Raw genomic sequence first — 27024 nt, 5'->3', positions numbered from 1 at the left:
TTAGTGGCAGGTACACACACATACTGTTGGAGGAGGTAAAGAGGGTGTGGTTTTGCTCTTTGCCCATCGTGTTGTTGGTCAGTACAAACTGTGGTCTTCTTTTCAATCCAGTTCTTGAGTCTTATATGTGCATTCTGGGTGTTGGGGCAAATATTTACAAAGAAAATAAACCAAACACAACTCGTTCCACAATGCTAGTTTTCCAGGGGATGGAATCAAAGAAAGAAGCAATGTGGTATGGCTTTGCAAAAGGATAACAATTTGGGGTGAGCAGGTAAGATGTAGAGCAGGTCTATAATACTTGAACTCTTCTTGCAGTGGCATCAACATAATTCTTCAACAGTAAGCATGATGTATGAAAATAGACACATTGCTGTAGTTCAAAAAAAATGTTCAAAATAGGTTCCATCCCCCATGCAAAGAAGGATGGATGTACATCTGAATATAACAGCTACACTCCAAAGCACAGTTCAGTATACTGAACAATGCTGTTGGGTTCAATGGGGCTTACTGCCAAGTAACTGTGCATAGGATTGCAGCTTAACAGAGAAATCCTACCTATCTGTGTGGAGAGCTCTGACATCAGAGCCTCTGAGGTGTCCAAAGCTCTGCTGGCACAAACCCAGCAGAAAGAGAGAACGAATGGTGTTTGGGGGGTGCAGTTTTTCTGGCTTCTGGGCTTATCTTTTTTCTTGAACCGTTGGCCTTCCATTGACATGAATGGGAGGGTAATTAACTATGCCAGCTCTAGGGCCAGTGTAGTTCTTCCCCCACCCCCACCATTCTGGGGACTGGGAGGGCTCTGGATCCTGTGGATCCAAAGCCTCACCCAGGGACACACACACCCCATCTATCTCCTTGCCCCCCTCTCTGATGTAGGAGCTCTGTTGTTGGAGAGGAAAGGGCTGCAGAGGTGTCTATAGGGGCTGGGAGGGGGGTTCCTGAGGTTGGATCTCCACCCTCGGAGGGGGAGATCTGATCTAAGGGCCTTCTGATACACTCCTGGAGACCACAGAACAGCACCTTAAGTGTGCTTTTTATGTTGGATAATGGTCATTTGTTTCATGCAAAAGGGCGCGGGGAAGAAATAGATGTTTAAGTAACAATAGGCCTTTGGGGCTCAAGTGGTCCACTGGGTACATTAATGTTGACATTAATGTTACTAACCTAACAGTGTTATTGACCAGTCAATGAGCATTATTAAAATATTCCTAGAAAATTTCACAGATAATCCTTTTCTGACACTTCCCACACGTATGCACTAACCAAACCACATCCTTTAGGTACCAACACTACAACAGAACTATCCCGCTGATGAAACAGACATTATGAGTATATCTGTACTGCAAATCTTTATCAGTTTTATACCAGTTAAGCTAGCACGGCCTTCTCCAACAAATATTGGGAAGTGTAGCTTAGTGAGGATGACAAGAACCCCCAGTAAGAGATCCACGCTCCCCTCACCACAAAACTATCATTCTGGGGTTTTCTAGCACAAATAGTTTGGACTACAACTCCCAGCATTTCTGACCATTGGCCATGCTGCTTGGGCTGATGGGAGTTGATGTCCAAAACATCTGGAGGGCATGAGGTTGTTGGAAGGTGGCTCTAGAAAGAAAGAATAACTGTTAAACCACATTTCAGTTTGTAGTGCTCATACTCTTATCTAAGTTCGGTTTCCAAATTGTCCTCAATGAACACATGCCCTGTTTTGAAAACACTGAAGTACATCCTTAATACAGGCAAGCCTTTAGAAACAAAGATAGGATCCCATTCAGAAAAGATTGCAACAGAGATGTAGAGGCGTTGTGGCTAGGCTTGGTACAATAGTGCAGTGGAGGTCAAGACACATCCTTAACGTGCTCTGGAAAGTCAGTAAGTGACTTCCACTTTTCCTCATCCTTTTCAAATTTCGTAACTTCTCTGGGTCTTGAGGAGGAGCCTAATTCCCCAACTAAAGATCCAAGACTCGGGCTTATCAAAACAGCATGCAACCCTCTACATAGAGGTGCAAGCAGTTGGGGAAGCATGACCTCCTTCCTCTTACACTATCCCCAGGTTTTGTGCCTATTCTGGATGAGCTGAAGGCAGAGCATGATCCTGCCCTGCAACACAGGTGGTTACATCCCTCCCCAGTTCTGCTGGTGGATGGTGTACAGGGCCAATAGAGGAAATTCCTAGTTGTTGCAGAGGTTGGCTGATTGGTTTTCTTTAAGCCTACCCCTGGGATTCCTCAAAGCATTCCATGTGTTCAAATGGCCCAGCATCCTTCCTTTTCTTATAATCCATCTGGCTCCTTGCTTGGGACAACAGCAGCAGCCCATTCATTATTCTTTTGCCAGTTCACACTTTGGGAAGCTCAGACACTATTTCTTGACTTGAAAAGGCCCAGAAGGACCGTGTTTGAGAATCCCCACATTCAGAATGATCACAGAAAACAGAGTTATCAAGAATCAAATTTCTGTTTAGTAGATCAATTTGCTTTAATTCATTAACTTCAAGGGGACAGAAGAATATTATTAACAGTGCTCAGAGGCACTGGGATTCCTGGCCCAAGGTACTCCCCTCAAAGCAAATCTCCACTAGGGCAGCTCTTGCTACCCGTCTTTTTGTTCTCCCCTTTGAGCTCACATTTCTGCTCTCATTTTTGGCCACAAGCACCCCTCTCTCTATCAGCTCATTTTTGCCTCCATACCTCATTGGCTGCAGGTACCTGTCAAGATTGTGCCAATCACCCTTCTCTGTCCCACTAGCTCATTTACACTGCTGAGGTCAATGGCTTGGTTGGATTCTCTTAGACCACACACGCACACACACAATGACAAAGCAACACAGAGATGTTTGGCCCGTGTCTAAGTATATTGTGTGTGATACATTTAAATGTTTGATGAATTAGGATCTTATCCCAAGTGTAGCTGCAAAAAAAGAAAAAAAATGACTAATGGGAGCTGAACAGAATTTAAGCACTTGATTTAAAAACATAAAAATAAGGAGTTCCCAGGAATATTTCACCCAACTGCTTGTAAGCATTTATATCATGTTATCCCTTATCTGTTGCTTCTGTGATAACTATATTAAACGATTCAACATAAAAACTCAACTAAAAACCCTTACTGAACTGGTAGTCTTGCAAAGAACAAGTAAATATGGACAGTACTACCCCAAAAAGGAACCCAATATAGTTGTGGTGTAATGTTGTTGCTGTTGTTGTACATTCAAAGTTTAAATTGTTAAGCAGACAGAGGAAAAAAAACTATGAAACAGCAGCAGTTCCTCTTCAAGCAAGAAACTGCAACACAGCAGATGTGTGCTTACACACTCACTCACGCACACAGGTTTAAACACTGAACTTTCATTGACTACGTGTGCATTTTGATTTGCTGGTTTGAAGATAATTAGAATGTCCATTGAAGCACACAAAGGATAAAACACTTCTGAATGGCTTTAATATGAACCCAGTTACTTGTATGAAGTATCAGGGCAGTTTGTTTGCTTGTGTCCTTCTCCACTGCAAAAGTATTTCTCCCTTGCCTGCACGTCTTGGCTCTTCCCTGAGTCATCTTGTGCAGCTGCTCCTTGTCCAAAGCCCAGAGGCTTGAATGGCAAAGCTGTGAACCAACATATGTCATTAGAGATATACCAGTACTGGAGATTCTGCAGGCACAAATCAAAGTCAATTTCTCTCAATTTTCCATCTTCATCTACTCCCCAGAAAGTTTGAAAACATGTGGAATAGTCTCAAAGTTTGCATGTCAGTGATTCTCAAATGGGTTATATCCTTTGGACAGAGAAACACTGTGCCAAAGAGAATAGGGGTGCTTCCAGTCTGACGGCTCCAAGCGCTACCCAGTGAAGGCGCTTCCTCTGCAAGCTACATGTACAATTGCAATTGGAGGCTGAAGCATTTTCTGTGCGTACATCCTACAATGTTCAGACCACCCTTGCAGATGTGACATAGCCCAGTGGGTGGGGAAGGCACAATTTTGCGCATGCGATTTTTAATCGTGTATTCTTTCTTTTTCTTAACTTTTCAAAAATAAAGTCTTTCTTGAGGATGGCATGTGGTGAGTGCAAATCTGAGGCAACCCTACAAGGAATCTTCATACCTTCTCCCCTCTGGATTTAGAGCTTTCCTGTATTCATGGTGAGGGTCTTCCACATCACTGTTTTAGACATTTCATCGGAGATATTAATGTCTGCAGGATCAAACCTGCAATAAACAATTTAGATAGAGATTAAAATCCAGTGCAGTGATATTAAAGGCACTGTAATGTGGTATACTGTAAATGTTGTAGATTCTTGGAAACCCATTAAGCACTTATTGATATCTGCATAGGAACTTAAGTGTTCCTGATGATCAACATTATTCAAAAGAAAATTTTGGAGCTTGTAGGCTACAGTCCTAAACATACTTACTTGTGAGTAAGCCCCATTTAAGTTAGCAAGATTTACGTACACGTGAATATACATAGGAGTGCAATGTTAATTACGGATCAATATGTAATGAATTAAGTATTGATGATCCTCAGAGGGCTGCTGTGTAATCCCATTTATCCTGCTCTCTGTTTCCTTGAGGATGGATGTGGCAAAAATATACTAAATAAATAATACGTAAAGTCCCTCCATTTTTGTTCCTGCTGCAAATAGGCAGGCAGTTCCCTACACATGCACACTGAATTCTTTCAACATCCCACCCACCTTTCAAATGCAGTGTTGTCAGTTTCTAGTTGAAAAATATCATTTTGACCCAATGAACGAACCAAGTAGGAGGACTTCATCTCCGGCTACTTCCAAACATAGCTACTACAATTCTCTTTATCTTCTCTTTATTTCATTTCTATACCGCCAAATATATATAATCGAAGCTCTGAACTCTGAATTATATTCTGTGATTAGAAAGGATCTGCCTTCTGCATGAGCATGCAAATGAACTAATAACAGGGAAATCCTACCTGCCCTTCCACAGAGCTCTGACTGGAGCCTCCATATCGAAAGCCCTACTGGTGTGAAGGTGGTGTGGTAGTTCCTCCCACACACACTTTCTATTGGGAGGAGCACAGGGTATCTTGCTTTAACTTTTTCCCTCCTGGTAGTATCAATGGGAGGCAAACGAACTACACCAGCTCCAGGGCTGGCAGTTCTCCCCTGTTCTGGGGGGGTGGGAGGATGGATGGGTACTGACAGGCATATCGGGAGGTATATCTGATCCAAAGCCTCTCCCGGCACACTCAGGGTCCACCCACCAATCTTTCCCCCTTTTCCCCTCTGATATCTGAGCTCCAATGTCAGAGGGAAAAGCACTGCAGAAGTTGCCACAGGGGCTGGGAGAGGGGCTCTGAGTTTGGACCTCTCTCACCACCCTTAAAGGTGAATATTCAAGCTATCCTATGGCCCTTGAGATGCCCTCTGAAGAACCATAGGATGCACCATAAGTATACCAATTGAAGGACTGGAACTACTGGATGCACAAGACTGAAAAATGAACAAATAGCACTTCATTAGAGACATTCATTAGCAGTGTAGTGAAAAAATTACAACAAGAAGACAAGGATGTCAATGTAACTAACTTTGAAATGTAAGTTAAATCTAACCTTGATTGTGAAAAGCATTTTTTAGTTTGATTTTTTGCTATGGTGCCAGGCAGACTGAGCCCACATTTGCCAAGGTGAAAAGGTCCCACCCCTTGTCCCTCTGAAAATTCAAACGCTGCCCTTGCCCCCAGATTTCAATTCCTGGTGAACACATTGCTAGCAGGTGGGATGATTAATTTCCCCAACAAGGGAGGTGCAGAAAACGTCTGTGGTCGAGGCAGGAGCAGACAAGTTCAATCGCTCTAAAGAATCTATTTCCAGAATTGCAAGCATTTTCAGCGTAAAGTCAAAAACACCAGACTTCCACGGTGGCTTCAGGAGAGGGCCCAAGCCATCTTCAAAATAAACCAGGTAGTTTCAGAACTGCGTCAATGAAATTAAAAAGAAGAAAGCAGTGGAACAATGAGCGTCTTCACCAGTACATGTTTTCAAAGGGAAACATGACATTGGCAGATGTCTGATATCCAACAAAAATTGTAGCAGGCCTTGATCACGTGAATGCCCACTTCATGCTGAAGGAGTATTCCATTACTTTCCAAAAATAATACAGTGAAATAATAATTTATTAATTTGTACCTGTTATTTTTTAGCGTGATACTCTGCGGCAGATGTTCTTCATTTCCGGGTACAGTCAGATAATTTGTATTCACTACAGGAATTTGAATTACAGTCTCTTGAGGAGCAACCACCATCTTCTCAGACTCCTGTTTAACACATAAATAATTATTGTTTAAATGCGATTAAATCATACACTATACTCCTACTCGCAATACACACACAGCCATACTAAGTCCAATTAAGTCCCACTGAACTCAGTGAAAGATGAGCCCTAGCTATCTTAAGACACACTGATTTCTGTGGGACTTCATTACAATTAACATTTGCCAATGTCGTGTCCATAATATTTAGTATGATTTATGGTCCTTCATCTGTTTTCCTCTCTACAACCAAAGAAGTTAAATAAATACAATCTGCTTAGTGTTAAGACATCTAATTTCCATTCATATCTCCAAAATTCCATTATTATTGCAAATTATTTCAGTCTACTTGGTTCCTCCCCAAAGGAGCAGATATTCTACACAAGTTGGCCAAGACATGTGTGGAAGTCTGGGAAGGGAGGGGAATCAGGATCACGCCTGCTGTGTTCATTCTCTGTCTCCATACATTCCTCTGAAGGTCTGAACAGAGCCTACGTGTGTAATGTAATGCAGGGATCTGGCCGTCCGAGGTTCCCCAAATGGATGCCCCCTCTTTTCCTCACCCCAACTTCTTTCTCCAAACCACCGATCGTTTGGTGGTTTCTCAGCTTTTGTGCTGTTTTCCCCCCATCCTAAAAGGTTGAAATACCTCCCCTAAAGCCGAGTGAGTGGCAGTAAAAGCTCTAAGCTACAATGCACTGGTATGGTTTGCATTTTTGGCCCCACCTCCTTTGACTTTGGACCTGCCCCCTTGGCTTCAGTCCCACCCACCACTGGAATGTGCCCCAAGAACTTCTCCAAATCCAAAAATTGGATTTGGCCCTCAGGCTAGAAAAGGTTCCCCAGCCCTGGTGTACTGTATATAGGCTCTGTCTCTGCAACCAGGGACCCTGCCTTCTGCAGAGCTCCCGATTGTGTGGAGAAAGCCTATGCACATACACTTGTACAGGTTTAGGGTTGAAAATGATAAGGGAGGAGCAAATGAGCCATAAGAAGAGGAGTGAAGAGAGGGGAGTCTTGGGAGAGACATGGCACAGGCTAGCCTTGATAAATATGTACAGGAGGATTTGGGGGTTGGTGCCTAACTATGCTGCAGGTAGGGATGGACAAATCTGTCTATTTCCGTTTCTCTTAGTTCCTCATTTTTCCAATCTTAAACTCAGTTTGTCCCCAAACTTTGAGATTGGGGGTGGGGGCACTTTGCATGGAAATGCATAACCATTTTATGCACATTTCTACAAATACATGCATTTCATGCATTTTTCCCAAATATACACTTTTGCAAGCCATTTTCCCAGAATAAAGCATTTTTAACATGATTTCCTGTAATGTCCGCATTTTTGTTCACACTATTTTGATTACAGAACTCCATTGCAAAAATCGGAGAAGTCTGCATTTCAAAGAATACCTGAGTTTCAGTTCGCATAGTGGTTCAAAAGTGCGAAATTAGGTAAGTTTGCATTAAAATAAAAATTAAATTAATTTCTTCCCCCATCCCTAGCTGCAGCATTCTCAAGTTCTGAAGAATGGATGTCTGGATGTAGAAATAAGCCTGCTTACTTCTTCAGCTGCCACTTTTTTTGCATCATCCAGTTTTTTCTTTTTGCTCTCTGGCATGAGGTCATCGAGCCAGCTAAGTTCCCGCTTTTCAAAGCAGAAATCCATGACCTTCCGGACAAAGACCAGTGCCAAAACCTTGTTGCAAAGGGAAGAGAAATGAGAAGGGGATGAAGAAGAAGGTTTCCATTATGACACTTCACCAGCAGACATGGTATACAGATGAAGACAAAGGAGATACAAAGCACTTGACAAATTAGCACAGTTTTCTTTCCCCTCTTCCAGGAGCCTCCAGTATAGGAAACAAGCTTGCCTTATACCAGCTGCACACAGTAGTTTTCACACAGCTAAATACAAGAAACTAATACTGTAACTAGGGATGTGTGGATTTTGTTTAATTCATTCCAACTGTGTTATGTGGACTGTCACGCATCATACATTCTGTCATCTGCTCAGTGATGAATTTGGATTCCCCCCCTTCAGAAAAGTACACAAAAAGTCCACTGCAATTTATGTGACTTTCACTAGCACATAATGTTTTTTGTATTTTTCTTAGCTCAGCATACAATCAATGATCAGAGCACACACACACAAAAGATTGCTACACAGCGGAAGAGAGATCAGAGTAGAGAAAACATTGTGGATGTTGTTGTTGTTGTTGTTTTAAAGGCATATTAGTATATTTTCCAGTAAATTTTGTATTAATGTACAACTACATTTGTGTACAATTCCAGAAAATTAAAAAATGGACCACAAGTCCATGGAATCCACACAACTCAGCAGATGCTGATCCGCTGCAGAATACTCATGTCGAATTCATAGAAATCCAAAGTCCATTTTGGATTTCTTTGAGATTCCTAACAATAACCATCAGTGCATTTTTGATACTACTGAAATCATTGGGGAACAGCAAGAAGAAATAGAGGACCCATCATCAGGAACACTGGTTCTGCAGTGGGGCTGGGAGAGTGGATTTAGACAGCCTGAAGACACTTAGTAGGTGCTTTAAAATTACCACATGGGGGAGAGCCATCTGCAGCCACCAAGTACAAGATCAACTGCAGACCTATCATTCTTCCACCATCTCCAAGATGGTACAGGAGCAAAGGATTGATTAACTCCATAGCAATAGAGACAACCACTTCCTCACATTGCTACAGGCACAATATAGTAAGTTATTAAGCAAGCATGTTATAGCTCCCAGTAATCTGAATTCATTTCAGGCTGCCTATAGCAAAGGCTCACATCAGCAAGAATACAGCTGTCCACCTGAGATGAGCTCCACCATCCTCTCTGAACACACCAGCGGAATGGCACTATCATTCAAACTGTATCTTAGGGAAAGGGCAATGGATGGCTCTGATGCATGGGGAGTGGAATTTTGAAATGTCATAAGCTACTCTGAGTAACATATCCCTCTGGGAGTAAGGAACAGGTGTGTAGACAGGTGCTGCACATGCAGTTCCTCCCCTTAACTAGCTGCCAGGGCACCAATATGTAGCCCTGGTCAGAAAATCTAGCAAGTTTGTAACCCAGATCAGATAATCAACAATAGCACCAATAACCCGTTCTGAAGGCGAAGTCAGGGACAGCAACCTGCTTTGGATAACACCATGGGACTGGGGGTGGGCGGGGGGCAATAAAGGAAGGCGGAAATTGATGCCTGAATGGCGCATCTAACATTTTTCACACTTTTGCTCTAGTGGAGACAACACCATCTGGGTTCTGTATCAGGCAGCAAAACGTCTTAGGCTGACACTGGAAGGTATGGACTGAGTCCCTCTCTGCTGCTCCATCCTTTCCCAAAGAACAGATTGGTACTATTGCCAATTACTGAGCTGGGCTACACAGACGCTAAATCAGAGTCTATGTTTACAGTTGCAGTGAAGTCACTGATAATGTTCAGGCTCCCATGCCCATCCATACCAATTTATTTTAACTACCTAAATTGTGAACTCTTTGTGTACAGCCTGTATGACTGCTATTGCCCACTCCGTAACATGGCTTATAAATGCTAAGAGGCTAAAGAAGTAAGTTTCAGGACATAAAAGCTATCTGGAGCAGAATCTGAGTATTAAACAGGGCTTCTTAACATTGCTTACAAGCAATACACATCTCAGGCCAACACTTAGGAGTAGGGATGTTGCAGGAGTCCAAGGGGGGCAGGTGGAGTCTGGTGGACACCCCCCCCCCACTCGGCCTCCCAGACTCCAGTCCACAGACCATCACACTTGCCAGACCCAGTGAGCGCCAAGTCAGGCAAGCACATCAGTCCCCACTGGTCTGCCAAGCTACCATTTTGCGTAAAAACAGCAGCTCGTTCTTTTATGTAAAGGGCCCTTTACACAAATGGCTGCCATAAAGCAGCCATTTCTGCAAGATCACAGGCATAAATGGACCATTTATGCCTGTAATCTTGCATAAATGGCTGTTTTATGGCTGCCATTTGCATAAGGGTTTTATGGCTGCCATTTGTGCAAAATGGTGGTTTGCTGAGGGAACAGGCAGCCATGCACCGGGCACTCGCAAACCGTCTAGCAGCTGGTGCGGCAAACAGGAGTCTGGTGAGCGGTTTGTGAGGCGGACTGGGGTGAGTCCACGCATCCCTACTTAGGAGAACTAACATCTACCCGCATTATATTAACTGCTCAGCATTAAGGTTTTTTACCATCATAGGAAAGATGATAGCAGCACGAGATGCCTTAATGACCCAGAGAAGGATGAGGCAGGTCAGCTGGATTGCAGTGAAGAGGTGCACTTTTCTCAATGGAACATGCCGCAGGTAGATAAAGTCTGGCTGGTGTTTGGTTGGCATTGCAAAGAGCTTCAGACGATCAAATAACTGGGAAGAACGTACAATAGAAGAGATCATGCATCTGACATGAGGCTTAAATTATACAGGAGTTACTTTATAAATAGCTTTTCACAAATCATCAAGATATTTCCAGATCTTTTCACACATGACACAGATACAATCAGTTCGTATATTTCCTGTACTCATAGATTGAAATAAGTGTTTCTAAAGACAGGTTTTCCTCATTCACAGATTTCATCAAGATGTCTGCCTCCAAAAACATTATGAATGAACTCCAGCCTTTTTACTGTATTGTGCTCTTCTGTAATCTATTATATTTAATATATTTCTTAGCAACCTATAAAGTTCATGGCTTTCCCAAGGCAAGGTACAACAATAAAATTCAGTGTAAAATTTTTAAAGCACCATAAATTGAAATACTTTAACAGCAGAGGCTCCCACAGAACCTTCCCTGCACTTTCCTCAGCTTTGCGCCTCCCCCATGGGCTACAGGCCACCCCTTGCTTGCCAGAAGGGAATGACCACTTCCTGCCTATCGGGCAGGGGGATGGGACATTGCAGATGAAGCTGCCAACCAGAGTAGGGTGGGGTGGGAGGAGGGGTGTGTAGGGTGGGGTGCGTAACTCTTTCTGTCTCCAGGGCAGGGGTGTGGGCAGCAGGGGGTCCCACAGAACCTTCCCCGCACTTTCCTCAGCTTGGGGCATTGGGGCGTTAACTGGACACAATCCAGACTTGATGAAAACCTTTACTGGGAGGAGGGACTGCATGTCCAAGGAAGGTGCTGTAATTTCTTCCCTGAACTGATGAAAGTTTGCCAGGGAGCCTCACCCCTCAACTTGACATTCAGAGACTGTCTTTTCTGATCTGGATTACTTTGGCCTGCTTCATAGATACAGTCTGTGTCCTGCAGTCCTGTATGCATACCTGAATTCCTCTCAGAGAAGAAACACCCATGTACAGGAAAACTCCATAAAGGACAGGCATCGGTATAAACTGGAACAACAGAGAACATTCATTCATTCATTTCTATACTGCCCAAAAACCAAAGCTCTCTGAGTGGTTCACAAAAATTACCATATAGAATACGTAATATAAAATCTTTCACATACAACAATTAAAAACAGATAAAAAGGTAAAAAACAGTTAAAATAAAATATCGGGACCTGCTAAAACACAGACCTTAAAAGCCTCACCGTATGCTATCAGATGCCTGAATAGCACAAGAAGGAGGGGCTTATGGTTAGACATAGCAGCAACACCACAGATTAACATTAAAAATAAATATCACCCTTCTTTATGGCCTTTTTTTGTTACACACATTATTTGCATTGCCAGCTTCATCTTTTCTCTAGGATCTTAGTTTTGGGGAACAATGCAATTTAGCCATTTGCAAAAGCAGGGTTTCAGCAGTAAAGCTGCCATTGTTTCCTGTGCAGACCACAATCCAGCATACAATAGTGCAAGGTAAGTGTTAACCAACAGGCAAGATTGCATAGGACACAGGGTGGTCAGATCATAGGAACACAAAGCAAGGCTCTCCATTTCCTGGGAGTGGTTAAACACAGGAGTTGTGTGGGAGTTTAGCATGGAAGATGGAGGGGAATCCAGCAAAATGGTAGAGTTGTCAAGGGATCCAAGCACCACAGACACCAAGTTAGCGATTCCAGTGACCTGCAGGGTGTGTGCCATATTTGTTTTTCTGCCTGAGAACAGCATGAACTACACCCTCAACAAGTGCAAGCTAGTGGCTCTTCTGGAAGAGAAGGTGAAAGGGCTCAAGCCCTGCCTCTCTATATACCAGCTGATCCAGGAGGGTGAAAGGCTTTTAGAGGGGGGGGGGGGAAATGGGCTGAAAGAGCACCAGTAGGGGGAGGCTTCTAAGTAAGAAGAAAACAAAAGGCGAGAGGTAGGGGAGTGAAGGAATGTGACACATACAACCAAGAGAATCAGGAAAGTTTCTATGCCACTGAAATTACACAACTGATACCAGGCTGTCTCCATGGAGAGTGATCCTGGGCCACCTGAAAATGAGAGACCACCCTGCACTCCACAGAACACTAAGGATGACGATCAGACCCAGGTGGATGGACGAAGTTTAGCCACCAACCCAAGGAGGAGCAGACAGGTGCGGGTGGTTGGAGACTCCCTACCGAGAGGGACGTAGGCAGCCATGCACATACCAGACATGGCATCTTGGGAAGTGTGTTGTCTTCCTGGAGCATATATTCAAGATGTGATGGAGAAGCTACCAAGAGTCATGAAATCAACTGACTACTGTCCTCTCCTGCTGATCCATGTAGAAACAAATGATACATCCAGAGGAAATATTGAATGGGTCTCTAAAGAATATGAGGCTCTGAGTGGAAAAGTGCAGGAACTGGGGGCACAAATGGTGTTTTCATCCATCCTTTCTGACAAAGGTCAGAGCTCTGGTAGGGAAAGGAGGATACTGAACGTGAACAGCTGGCTACACAGATGGTGTCATCAAGAACAGTTTGGTTTCATGGACCATAGCCCACCATACCAACATGAAGGACTCCTTGCAGATGATGGGGTGCACCTTACAGAGACTGGGAAAAATGTTTTTGGCAGGAGCCTCACAACCCTGATCAAGAGGGCTTTAAACTAACTCTTCGGTGGGGTGGCAAAATTTAACTACTGAACCATATATTGCGGACAAGAACGTGAGGATCAAGGGGGGAGGCAAGACAGTTGATGAGGAGCCCAGTAATTTGCAGGATTATACAGCAAGGAAAGTAGGAAGATGCAACACCCATATCCTCCAATGTCAATGTACTACTGCATGGAACATGAGAAATAAACAAGATGAACTTGACATCATAATGCGGGATAGAAAGTATGATCTGATAGCTGCCACTGAGACTTAGTGGGATCAGACTCATAACTGGAATTTAGCAATTGACTGGTATAACCTTTTCAACAAAAACACAAATAAAAGACCAAATAAAAAGACCAATAAAAAAGTAAGGAGAGTTATATATAAAGAATGCATACACCTGCATGGAAATTCATGATCCTGAGAATGGAAGCATTGATGAAAGCATCTAGGTAATGAGAGAGAAGTGAGAAAAAAGAGTGATATTGTTGGGGCACTGCAGTATAAGTATACTACATACTGCCCAGCCACCTGGAAAATATGAATGGTGCTTTCCTGGGACAGATGACAACATTTTCACAGAGACAAGCCATAGTAGTAATAGGGGATTTTAAGTATCCTGACATCTGCTGAAAATCTAACTCTGCTAGGAATGGAACACCCAATAAAATTTTGACTTGCCTTTCTGACAGCTTCCTCTCTCAGAAGGTCGAAGAAGGAAAAATTGGGGAAAGCTGATAAGGGACTACAAGAGTCTGTTGTTTTTAATAATGTAGTGCATTTATTTCTAGTGGCCACTACTCTGTAAATAATTGGCCTAGAGTAGACAGATATTTAGAGAAATGACAAACATAGGACATAGATGCAATTTTAGACTAGCAAGCTACCAGTATGTGGTAACCTATTCAACAAGGGGGAAAATCCATTATTATACCTGATTGTTTATATTCCACTTTGAGTTTGACAGTGTTTTACAGTCTTCGTTGTGTGCACTTTCAGAACAACCCTTTGAGGTAGGTCACTATTCTCATTTTATTCATGGAGAACTGAGGCTGATAGGGCATGACTTAATGAGTACAATAGCAGAAATGGGATTTGAGCCCAGAACTCCCAGAGGCAATACCAAATCCAATTCTTTACCCACCAGATATATGACTTCGAAGTTTGGAAGCTCAATACACTAACCTATTCTGGTTGCTGGACAACAATACCTGGCATTCAGCAGTTATCTTTCTTCCAGCATGAGTTTCCTGAATCACCCTAGCCACGTTTTCCTTTCCATGCACCTCCACTTCCACTCTCCCTTTTTCTGTTCTGTTATTAATGTCAAACACTCAAAATGGCATATGATAAAGAGCCATAAAAAGCATAAAAACTATGATGCAAAATTCATAAAGCATGAAAACCTAAAAGCAATTCTGGGAAGCCAAGAGAACCAGCTAGGTGTAAGCAGCAATAAGTTGTGCACACGCAGCAACCAGAAAGAAATGCCTTGAGAAACAGATGTATTTATAAATAACAGACAGAAGGGAGCAGGAAGAGAGGCACATCCTAGAAAGTGGGTGCCACCACAAAAAAGCCCTAAACTACCTTCTCAACCACTGACCTCCTCCCTAACTTTTTGTAAGTCCCTCACTTCTCCTCCCCCTTTTCCTCACCAGTGCAATACAGACTGGGCAAGGACAATCCTCTATAATTTAAGGAAATAGGTCCATTGAACTCAGTGGGACTTGCTTTCAGTATAACCATGCTTAGGATCTTTTTGCCTTTCTTCTTGACTTGTTCTCAACAGCCAAAGGAAATACTGAGTTGCTTTCTTATCATATATTTTAGGACTGTTTCTTGAACTAACATCACTATCAAACAACTTTCTCAACTTTCTCTTCTCCAACCTGACCAGGAAAAAAAAAAAACCAATAATGTATTCACTCTTGCCCTCATAGTCTTGCACAGGAATGTAAAGGCATTATGGATTTAATTCAACCAAAACAACTGCTGTTGTGAACAAAGCTGTGGTTGAATATGGAGGTGTTTGTGAACTGTATCCCTACAACTACAGTAGGGCAATGCTTCATGTCTCTTGTGTCTTTTTAAACTCACAAGGGAATCGTAATTGTAATGTAAATGACCTGATGAAGGTTTTGCAAACCCAGGAGAAGATGTGAAACTGTCAGTGTCTTGGACTAGCATTCTCCAATGTGGTGTCTTCCAGATATTTTTGAGCACAGTTCCCATTCCCCCAGATAATTTACCATAATGGCTGGGGCTGATGGGAGTTGTAGTGCAGAAGATCTGGAGGGCACCACATTGAGGAAGGCTGCCTTGGACCAAGAGGGACTGGGATTGGCTACAAGCATGCCCAGAGAACTGGAAATGAGGAAGTCCTCAGTTCAAATCCTATTTCTGTTCTGATCTCATTCAGGAAGGCTCTAATTATTTTGAAGTGTGAATGTACTAATTCAAGCTTATTAGCAAATTATTTACATGGTTTTAAAGGAAGTGAATGGAGTCTGGCCTAATTAAGAATGGAATAATCCCACTTTCTTCCCATCCTCCACACCCACCCCTTTAAGCACTGCCCTGATCAGGCAGGATGCCAGGAGGCCATTATGAATTGAGTGATCCTGCAGCTGCAAGGAGGTTGCCTGCCCAGCGTTCTAGGGCTGACTGAGAAAATGTAGCTCTATCTTTCTAAAAGAGACATCCGGCTCCAACTCTAAAGCAGAACAAAAAGTGCTCCAGGTATCAATAATTTGTGAAACACTTCTACTAAGGGAATAAGGCCCACTACCATATTATTTAACAAGGCCATGGCTCTTCCTCAGGCATTATTTAGCAGTGGCCCAAAAGTTCTTCTGCAAATACCAACCATAAGTGCATTTTTGTAACAGAATATCACAGTTAATTTCTATTGCCAAGGCTGGTCTCTCATATTAATGCTGCTCCACCCATTGACCTGGTTTGCACATGATGCTAACCCATGGTTTATTTAGCCCATGTTTTGTTGTCCTAGCCAGGGTTTGTCTGGCAGATGATCAAACAAACTGTGGTATGTTTTCTCAATCCCTGGATTGTTTAGTTTCCTCCTCCTTTCGCACTCCCTTCCTGTATCCCAAATGCCTTTGTGACACTGTAGTATTGGCATGCTGAGTGGCTGGGGATTTTACCATTTTTGCCTGCCGCCTCTGTAGCCTGGTGTAACAAACGATGAACAACCCATACTTCTGGGTTCACACCTAACAACAACCCAGAGTTAAAACAACCCAGAGTTCACAACCCAACAACAAACCATGGGTTCTCTTTCTGGGTAATTTGTGGTTAACAAACCATGATTTGTTAGCACAGCTGGGTTCACACATCACAACAACCCAGAATTCAAGAACCCATGGCATTACCTCCGAACAAGATCAATGATAGGCCTATCCAAAAAGGGAGCACTGATTGCCCTCATGCACCACTGAACGTTCCTCCGTGCTTTTACCTTTAACACACCAGTGATAAAAACCGAGATGCCCATTAGTACAAAGATCATCAGTCCAGTAGCTCTTTGCTCACATATGCCCAGGAATTTAGGTTGTTCCCCAGGAGCTGCTGTGGTGGACTCCAGTTTGAGACTATTCACGTGGCTGATGGAAAGGACGGTGGCAGCAACAAACCAAGGCAACCCCATCACTGAACATACACCAAGCATGATGCCCACCATGAGAAGGTCCAAGTGGTAGCCACACCCTTTCTGTGAAGATAAAATGCATTAGCAGAGACCAGCTGGAAGCTATGAAAGACTACAACATTGTAGGGAAGGGTTTGTGAATATGCTTCACTTGCAACCAAGGTCACAGAGCAACAGATGGCAAAGATCAGATCCCCAGATCCACACCCAAATGCAAGAGCCTCTCATTTTCAACTAGGGTGGCCAGTTATATATCACCCCCAAAAAAGAGGATATGCACTGCCCAAAAAAAGAAAAAAAGGAGGACCGAAAAAGGCACAGGGCTGCACAAAAATTGCATATACTAATTTATATTTATAGATGAACATTTAGAAATAATGATCATAATTTAAATAGAAATACATCTAACCATAGTGAGGAAGACTATGTGCCCGCTTAGCCTGCTGTCCGGGTGCTAACCAGTGGTATAGTGGTAAGTTTAGAAGTGCATGTGCTCATCGTGACAGTCCCCGCTGCCACACCCCCAAGGAGAGTCCAAAATTGCAGGCAGCTGTGTTGATCCATATCAACAAACCTGTTCTAACAGTTTTCATCTCCATGAAATGAAAAGGACTTTCATTTCAGGAGCAGGACTTTTGTAAAGCTAATGGTTCTTCATTGCCCATTCAAGACCAAGCCATCCCAGAATACTTTGCATTACAGCAAAGAACAATATATTGTTGCTGGGAAAATCAATTCCCTACCTGCCCCAGCAATGGTGAGGATTGCAGCTAAGCTCAGAGGGAACAGGGAATTCTGAGGGGGGTGGCAGATGACATCAGCACCCCTGCTAATCAAATAGGGCCAGAGCTGCATCTTTGTGAGCCATGGCGCCCTAGACCACTGGTGCTAACTGTTGATGGCCAACTTCAAAACCCTTCCATTCTATCCCTTCTGATAGTTCTTAATTTTTAAACCAGATTTGGATTGGACAACCCATCAAACAGAGGAAAGCTTCAAATAGAGGACTGTCCTCTGTACAGTAGGACATCTGGCCACCCTATTTTCAACAGTGCTTTGAACTAGACAGCAGAGTGCAGGCAACGGGTTGCCCACCACAGAACCAGAGATAGGAACCACGGGAATGTTCCTTAGAAACTATGCATATTGAGCAGAGAATGTTCATATCATCCAGAGAATGAATGAAATGTCGTAGAGGCACACACATTCCCAAGACCTGTTAGAGATCATGCATAATGCCCAGAGTACAAAATCCTGTCAAGATATGTACATTCCCCAAGGCCTGTTAAAGAGTATGGATAGGAAATGACCATGGGGCATGGTGAATGTGCACAATGGATGGTTGCTATGCACATTAACCAATCAACCCACATTACCTCTAACAAATCTATATAAAGTGTACCTGCAAGAAAAGGGTTGGATCCAGATGTACAGTGCCATCTTATACATGTTCCTCAGGTGCAAGTCCCATTGAGTTCAAGGGGTCTTACTAGGTGCAGGATTGCAGCCTTCGTCAGCCAAGCTTTAATCCAAGGGTGGGCAAATTGTGGCCTTCCAGATGTTTTGGCCCACAACTCCCATCAACCCTACCTAACATAGCCAATGGTGAAGGATCATGGGAGTTGTAGGCCAAAACATCTGGAGAGCCAACAAGTTGCCCACCCCTGCTTTAGTCCCATTGAAATCAATGAGGTTTAAGTCAGCCACAACTAACTTGTTCCTTTCATTTCAATGGCATCAAGGCATGACTTACTTAGTCTTCATTCAACTCAATGGGCAGCATCCAACAGGGTGCTTATGCCCCCACCAATTCTCTTGCACCCCGCAGATTCTGTTGTGCAAGCTGTGGGTCCTGCTGATTCTGTTGTGCAAGTGGGACCCACCGTTTGCACTAAAGAGATTTAACGCTTCCTAGAGAAAGCCCAGAAACTAGTGTTTCTGGATCGGACAGGTGGGGGGAGCTCCGTTATGTGAGTCCCGCCAACCTGCCCCATTCCAGAAACTAGCATTTCCGCTCATTTCCAGTTGCCCATGGAAATGCTAAACCTCCATTCCACAAGTGTTGGTGCCACTTGAGGATGGGAGTTGGTGGGATGCAAGAGAATTGGCAGGGGCATAAAGGCCCCATTGGATACCATCTAGTGCCTTTAATCTGAGCCTTTTAATTCTGCCAAGTGAAAGGTGCACCTTTCCCAGTGAACAGGATGAATTACTTCTCATGTCATAGCAACAGGAATATAAGCACGGCAGCCTGCTATGGGCATGGCACTCCATTACCTTCAGTTTATGTTCCTTCCTGTTCACAATAACCGCTGTGATTTGCTGGTCCATAAATATCAGTATGGTGCACAGCAAAGCTGGAATGATAGCTGCCACCACCGTCCACCAGGGGTTGGACCCTATGGGACTAATGAGCCACCCGCGGTCATCTCTCGTTGGCTGCAGAAAAATACACAGATGCAACAATGTACTATGCCGTGTTCATGTACTGCCCAGTCTCAGTTGCAGTTCTTTTCCATCTCCTGAGAAGATTGTTTCAATGCCATTGCGGGATGCCTTGCTTTTAGCTTCCCATCCTGAATTTAAATATACTCTGTGCTGGGGAGGTCAAACTTTTGGCCCAAAGCACAATCTTAAAGATTAACTGTGCTGAAACACTCATCAGATCAGTCACATATGTCAGCATATGTATTTATTATTTTTATTTATTACATTTCTATGCCGCCCATTAGCTAAAGCTCTCAGTGAAGTGACCTCTTTCCCCCATGCAATACAGCAAGAAGTCTTGGGAATGGGAGAGGGGTATGGGCAGAGGGAGGCCAACAATTGTGTGTTACACTTTATTCTTTATTCAGCCCCGGTTGTCAGGAATCCTGATCAGCTGGTAGTAAGGATACTTAGAAGCACTGGATTTCAAACTGTGCTCCTAGGAACTCAGGGAAACTCTCAGAAGCTTTAAAAAAAAACATTTGATTTATTTTAAATGATTTTTAGGCCACCTTTAAGACTAGAAACCTCTCGAGATGGCATTCAAGAGTAAAAAAAGGAAAACAATACAAAAATATGCAAAACAATTAGGAAAGCAATAAATATTCAATAAAACATTATAAAAACAAGTAACACCAATAAAACCTACCGCCCACAGATGGAAATAAATACCAGCGAAAACAAGTGGGTCTTCAGAGCCTTCCTGAAGACCAGGGGTTCTTCAACAAGAATACTTGTAATGGTGGGCAAGCTACCCAGACAGACTGCTCGTTTGCCATGATCTTTCCCTGCGGTGGAGTCTTGACACGCACAGGGACTGACAGTGTACTCTAGAATATGGTATGGCATCCCCTGTGGTACAAAGGAATCCCATGGCTCATACGCCAGGGCTCGTCTGCAGTCAAATTGTGGTGGAAGGGGTTCCCTAAGAGGAACACATGGAGTAGGGCACGTGGCGTAGAGAAGGATGTATCTGGTCCACATGCCTAGTTTAGAAGAGGGCTTTAGCCTTCACAAAGCAAAGTGTTCATTAATGAGAAAAATAAACCTCCGCCAGTCTGGATCCACCCCTTGGGGTATTTTTATGAAGTGGGTAAGAGACAAAGATTTTCTAACATGCAAGCAGCTTTCAAGTATTCAGTTAATCAGGTGGTAGCTGCCATTATGATGGGACTGCCAGTGGCTTTTGCCTATTTATGCAGTGCTCCTTTTGCAACAAAGCCAACAACAGCTATTTCAATTCAAGCTTCATTGAATTACAGAACCCTTGAGTGCTGTTGTGTTTCTGTCTCACTGCTTTCTGTGTTGCTTTTACACACCCTCCTGCTTACTTCCAAACATGAATTCCTGTTGTTCCCTGTACTTTACCTTGCTTATCCATATATCTCTGCCCAATCCACTGCTGGATAGGAAACAGGACACCTCTGTGAACTCACCCACACATACGCAGCCATGAAACACAACTCCCCTCGCAGAGCAGGAGAAAGTCCTAGTGTAGTTCCTTTCTCTCTGCTCCAACCACATAGGCATACTAAGTTTTTCAAGCCCAAACAGGACACGTCATTTTTTTTATTTATTAAATGTCTTGGCCACATTTCATGATAAAATAATCCCAAAGCAGAGTACAAACAATGAAACTCTGTAAAATAATACAGTATTGACAGGGGCAGGGGGGCGGGGGGGATGTAAACAGGGGAGAATAGTAAATGAAACAGTAACATCAGGTATAGAGATATAGATATAGATTTTAAAACATGTTCCTACCTTGAAGACACTGGGAACTTTTAGCTTTGGTGATGGAATTCCAATTAAGTAGTCGATCAACACCATGATAACAATGGTAATGAAGATAGCAAAGTCGCCTACCATGGAACGTACCTAGTAGAAGAAACCAGGAAATGGGCTCAGCAAAGGTAAATGTTGGTTATCAGGGCACTCAGGAGGATCCGTACCAGCTATCACAGTAGATAACTGGTATGCATAGACCAGGAGATGAAAAAGGACAACAGGCTAGAAAGCCATCAGCCCAGCCTCCCTAAGATAATGCAGGATTGTTGCACATCAGCCCACTTGCAAATTAACCACAATGCCATATGAGTAGAAAGCAAGAACATGTGGACTAGACCACGATGGAGCAGGCGATTTAAGCAAATGGGCCAGGCCACACACCATAGTGGCAGATAGGTGGATTTTTAGCGGCCCAGCCAATATTGCAATACCAGCATAAGTTGGGGACAGAGTCCACAGAAAATGTTCCATCTAACCCAGTTTAGAATACAACTGAAAAAACGAAGGAAAAATCTAGGCAGACAACTGAAGAAAGTAAAACGATCCAAACCTGAGACAAGTCAAGAAACAGAGTCTCTCAGTCAAGAAACAGAGTCTCTCACTGTTTCTCTCTCTCTCCATCCTTCCCTTTAAGAATGACCCACTCTAATACATACATGCACGAAAGACACTCAGAACCCTCCTCTCTCCTGCACAGATATCATCACACATGACAGTACATGGAGAGATAGCCTGAATAGGATTTATGTTTCTCAAACTCTATATAGAAAATGCATGAGGAAGGGCGTAATGGCCCCAGGCCAGTAACCAAGTCACCTGTAGTTTTAGAGGGGGCTAGAGATCCATAATGCTTTGCTTTGGTTCATTATTAAGTGCAATTTCCTTGCTAGTGAGCCTCTTGGCTGGTAAGATGATTCAAAGGTCGATATCGCCGCCTCAGCACATTCCATGCTAACAAGCTACCGTTTATCTTATCAGGGCCTAGGATGTGCCTGAGAAATGGAGTTCTGTTTGTGCTAAGCTACAGGTGTCTGTGCTGGGAAAGTTCTGATTGTTTTCCTTCTGAACAGGGGCTGTTAGCCTTTGCTAGGAAAGTTGCAGATGAATGCGAAGTAACGCTTGCTGCTATCATGCTGCCTCACTGCTAACATTATGGTATAAGACCCATTGTACCCCTTGGCTCTGTGTTCAGAGAAGCTGTGTTCAGAGAAGCTGCTGATCAAACAGATATAACCAAAACACTGAAATGGCAGCCATGGCAACAGGCCCATTGACATCAGTGAGGACATGGATAAGTGCACGGATTAACACAGTGAACACTTGAATCCAGCCATTGTGAATCCAGCCATTGTGTGCTGTAAGTACTCAATAAAGTCTCCTTGTAAGCAAACCTGGATCCAGCTTATCATTATCTCAGCACCTCCAAACCTTAGCAGCCCACGGCCAGGGCATACAAAGGGGAGCATGCTAGCCCTGCTCCCCTCTACACATTGAGGGTGACTTTCTGATGGGGTAAGCCTCTTCTACCCATGGAGGATCTCCCTGTGATTTGGAACCCTGGAAAACCAGCATCCGAAATTGCATGGGAAGCCTCCATGGATAAAAGTCCATGCATTTTTACGCATGACTTGCATTCAGAAAGTCATTCTCCATGTATAGAGGGTGACGGAAACAGCAGTGGAAGGTGCAGGATTAGCATGCTCCCCCTCCTTGCACATTTACTATACACATTTTGAGAATAGCTGAACAGGGCTAGAGTCACCCATAACATACCACAGCAAAAGCTAAACTTTGCACAGGGCAAGGGCTGGCAGGGAAGAAGAACCACAACATGAGAATGACTCATTTAGCTCATTAGTTGCTGCATGCAGCATGAGTTTCTCAGCTGCAGCGCCGCACTCTACTCCTGAATTGTAGGACAAAGAAGGATAGTGCGGCAAGATCTGTCTCTCTTCTCTGACAATGCTGCAGATACTGGCTCAAGCACAGTGCCACCTCCTGGCCAGTGCCAGATTGCTGGATACTTTTATCCACCCGTGCACCAACTACACAGGGAAGACAAAGACAAGCAGAAATCCATACCTCAAGAAAATTAGTTTGGGCCATCTGACTGGGGTGAGGAAGGTATTCCCCCTCAACTCCCAAATGTGGTGATTATGCAGAACACTGAAAACCATTCAGCCATAGCGGCTGCCATCTACTTACTTTTGTTGGGAAATAGTTGCTGGTTTTAAATGTCTTCAGCACGCTCGACAGGATAAAAGTAGTAAAGAACAAGATGCAGCACCAGAAGAGAACATCAGGGGTAAACGGGCCATTGTGTCCACATGTAGGTCCTGTGAATTCTCCAAGCATCTTCTGGCATTGCTGATCAAACAGATATAACCAAAACACTGAAATGGCAGCCATGGCAACAGGCCCATTGACATCAGTGAGGACATGGATAAGTGCACGGATTAACCACAGTGAACACTTGAATATGTTAGGGCTACTGACTTGTAGTACTAAAGAAACACCATGCAAGAATGGAGAAAAATAAATGGAAGGATGGGCCCTGTTCAAGCTAAGTGTGGTCCTCTATTACCCAAGAAAAACAACCTGCAGGTGCATGGGTGCAGCAATTGCACAAACTGAACATTGTCTTTGGGCAAAACTCCAAGCCCACAATCTCAAGAGGTGGAAGCACGTACATACTGGAAATGCTTGAAGATCGGTACCAGGATAAAGCTGGCCAGGGCAGGGATGGGGACTGAAATGCAATGCAATAAGGAACATCCTTATTGTGATAAGACACATCCTAGCCATTAAAGCTCATGATTTATGAAATGCTGGAATGCCCAAATGACTTAGATTTTCACATTGCACTTTTCATTTCATATTTATATATCATAATCTAGGACCTTCAGAAGACGGTGATGGATAGTTCCGTCACAATGGCAAGCACTTTCAATGAATGAGAACCGGAATCACAAATGAGAACCAAAATTAATTTACAGTTTAATAATAAAAACAGCAAAAATGAATGTGGTCTTTAATGATGGAAATGAACTCCCACCACGGCCACACACAAAAAACCCTGTGTGCCTCAGGTACCTGCTCCCTTTGCCTCTGAGGCTAGTCTTGCTGTTCCATCAGTGTGGGTCCCAGGCACAATGTGTCCCAGGCACATTGCCTCTCCAGCAATGATGGAGCATGCTTCTTACTTTGCAAACGCCAAACTCTAATCTTTTCTTTTTAAACCTACAAGTTACTGCAACAGCAGTTCTGATGCAACTCATAACGTTAAGGGTATTTGATTTAAGAAATAAAAACAAAAACCAGTGTGCTAATAACTGGTTTAAGAACTGCTGGTATACTCAGCGGATAATGCTGATAACACGCATCATCTAATCTCCAACAGGTAAAGTAACAAATCCATAGACTTACAGAGACTGTGAGATTAGCCCATGCGACTGCCGAAGGATCGATCTTGTTGCTGCTCCAGTAGTTCAGGGTGTCATTGCTGGGTTTCTCAGGGGCTGAACATCTGCAGCTGGCGGGCACAAGAAATGATTAACTGAGCACATGAAGAGCATCTCAAAACATGGCCCTATTTACTTCCCAAAACAAATCAGCCCACTTATCTCAATTTGGGGCAGGATGGGAAAATGCACTCTATACTGTTCTATTTGTAGTAAGCATGTCAGTACTAAAAACATTTGCTTGAGACTTAAATATGTTCATACATCTGTTTCAGGTCAAAGTGAGCAGGCTAGACAGAGAAAAAGAGTTGAAGGCGATTTGAAAGAGGGATCACTGCTTGTGGCATGTGCACTTGTCCCCTGTTTCACCTCTGGTCAAAAAGGTTTCAGAGTTTCTGTATAGTTTCAAACACCTACAAAGCCTGTTTAACCAAAGGCCACAGTGGGGAAAAAGAAATTGGTACAGAGACACCATGAGAAGGAAAACGTACCTCCAGGTCCTTTAACAGTACAATCCTAAACGTGTCTGCTCAAAAGTAAGTCCCATTGAACGCAGTGGGGCTTACTCCCAGGTATGTAAGTACAGGATTGCAGCACAACCTCTTTGGCTCAGAGAACCACATCCAATCTCAGCATGGAACCTGCGGGCTGCACATGCGCATTCATCACACACATTCACAAGAGGCTTTAACTTTGCCCCCACCCTAGTGATCCTGCAAGATTGCTGGGTTTGAAGGGGAGGCTGCTTTTGGGTCACTGGAAACAGCTTTAGTTTCTTCGCTGCTTCCATGCTATCACCAGTGACACAGAAGCAGTGCTGCCAGGAGGAAGAGGAGGAGGAGGAGGAGGAAGCTTTAGCCTCCTCTGCCTTCCAGTGGCCCCGACCAGCATTGCTGCTTCACACCACCACTAGCAGCACAGAAGCAAAGACTCTCATTGGCCAGGGGAATTTGGTAGTGGTATGAGGGCTACGTAACAGGCCTCTGGGGCCGCATGGGGCCTGTATGCTGTGCACCCCCAGTATAAATCTTTAAAACTTGTGCATGAGCACACACATTACATAAATCACATGGCAGTCATCGCTGGGCTCCTTGGAGATAGGGTAGGATAAAGATGTAATTAATTATCACTTGACCGCCTGAATTTATGAAATTGCTGGACTTCTGGTGATTTCATGCTGGAGCCATAACAACAAAAGAAGAGAAGCAGTGCTGTCCCAAGTGAAGGTAGAGATCCAGTGCTGTAGAGAACCTGAAGTGGAGCCCAAATTGTGTGGGTAGGTGGGTGTCCCCAGGTAAGGCCAACACTTTTAACACTTTGCTCCCTCTCTCATGGTGCTGAATGAAGCAGGTTGCATCACCCTGCTGAATAGCGTGGCCAGCCTGCAAAGCAGTCTTCCCCAACCAGGTGCTCTCCAGATGTGTTGGACGTCAACTCCCTTCATCCCATACTAGCTGGGGATCATGGGAGTTTAGTCCAATGCATCTGGAGAGCACCAGGTTGGGGAAGGCTGCTGTAAAGTAACAATTCCATCTTCCCTCAAACTCCCAATGACTTGTCCTTTAGAGGCAAACTAGATATGGCATGGAAGATGTGTGTAATAGTCTCTTGACATTTCTTTTAAGGAAAAGCAGCTGTTGTGGGCTGCACATGCTTGAGCAATGGAACAGCGAGAGGAAGGGGCTGCTTTACACTCTTCTCTCCAGATGTTTTTATACTCACAGCAGTCTGTCGCCCCCAGCTACTTTTCCATTTGTGGGGAGGGAAAGACACATATCTTTTTCCCCCATGGTTTGAAAAGTAGTTTGTGGAGCTAATATGAACATTAAGATGGCCAACTGGGAAAGACTTACACAGCCTCTCTTCCTCCCCTCGACTCCTCTGCTCAAGATCGTAGCTTCTACTGCACTTGCTTTTCATTTAAGGAAGAGCCAAAAGTTCTTTTTTAAAAAAAATAGCAAATTCTGGGGTGGGAGCAAAGGCTGCCTGAAACTACTCCTTCCAGGAGTACCTTTTTCACCTCCACATGTTCCACAGCTCTGGTGGTAGTGGCATGCCCTGGAATCTTAGCTGCAGGCAGCCGCCTTTCTTTTTCTTCCGACAGCAAGGACAGGAAGCACTGCCTTCATTCTGACTGGCTAAATATTGATGCTGTATGACATAACACTGCCATTAAGCCAATCGGAGTAAAGGCAATGCTTCAAGCCTTCTTTCGAGGGACTCCATGACTTTGGGGATATGGGGGTACCATTGGTGCTGGCAGTAAGTTGATTGCCTGCTTTGCCTTCTTTCACAGCCTCCCTGGAAAAGGCCAAAATGACTTGAGATGGTGGGGCAGGA

At 43.8% G+C, this 27024-nt stretch overlaps 1 protein-coding gene across 2 annotated transcripts in view; it reads right to left on the bottom strand.

The window, feature by feature from the left end:
- Positions 1 to 462: 462 nt before the first annotated feature.
- The window catches only part of SLC4A8 (solute carrier family 4 member 8), a 128166-nt gene continuing 101604 nt past the window's right edge, over positions 463 to 27024 (bottom strand). For both annotated transcript variants that reach the window (XM_084836880.1, XM_084836879.1), the window contains exons 15-25: positions 24650 to 24755; positions 23429 to 23590; positions 21200 to 21313; positions 19226 to 19387; positions 16760 to 17011; positions 11586 to 11654; positions 10515 to 10688; positions 7850 to 7984; positions 6168 to 6295; positions 4107 to 4210; positions 463 to 3608 (exon numbers count right to left, since the gene is read on the bottom strand). In XM_084836880.1, the coding sequence (XP_084693006.1) occupies positions 4123 to 4210; positions 6168 to 6295; positions 7850 to 7984; positions 10515 to 10688; positions 11586 to 11654; positions 16760 to 17011; positions 19226 to 19387; positions 21200 to 21313; positions 23429 to 23590; positions 24650 to 24755 (1390 nt within the window). In that variant the 3' untranslated portion in view covers positions 463 to 3608; positions 4107 to 4122. The remainder of the gene's footprint in view (positions 3609 to 4106; positions 4211 to 6167; positions 6296 to 7849; positions 7985 to 10514; positions 10689 to 11585; positions 11655 to 16759; positions 17012 to 19225; positions 19388 to 21199; positions 21314 to 23428; positions 23591 to 24649; positions 24756 to 27024) is intronic.

Source organism: Heloderma suspectum, chromosome 2 (genome assembly GCF_057233095.1).
Source record: "Heloderma suspectum isolate Gila_16-S chromosome 2, 16-S_ref, whole genome shotgun sequence".
Lineage (NCBI taxonomy): Eukaryota > Metazoa > Chordata > Lepidosauria > Squamata > Helodermatidae > Heloderma > Heloderma suspectum.
This window is presented reverse-complemented; position numbering and strand designations above follow the sequence as displayed.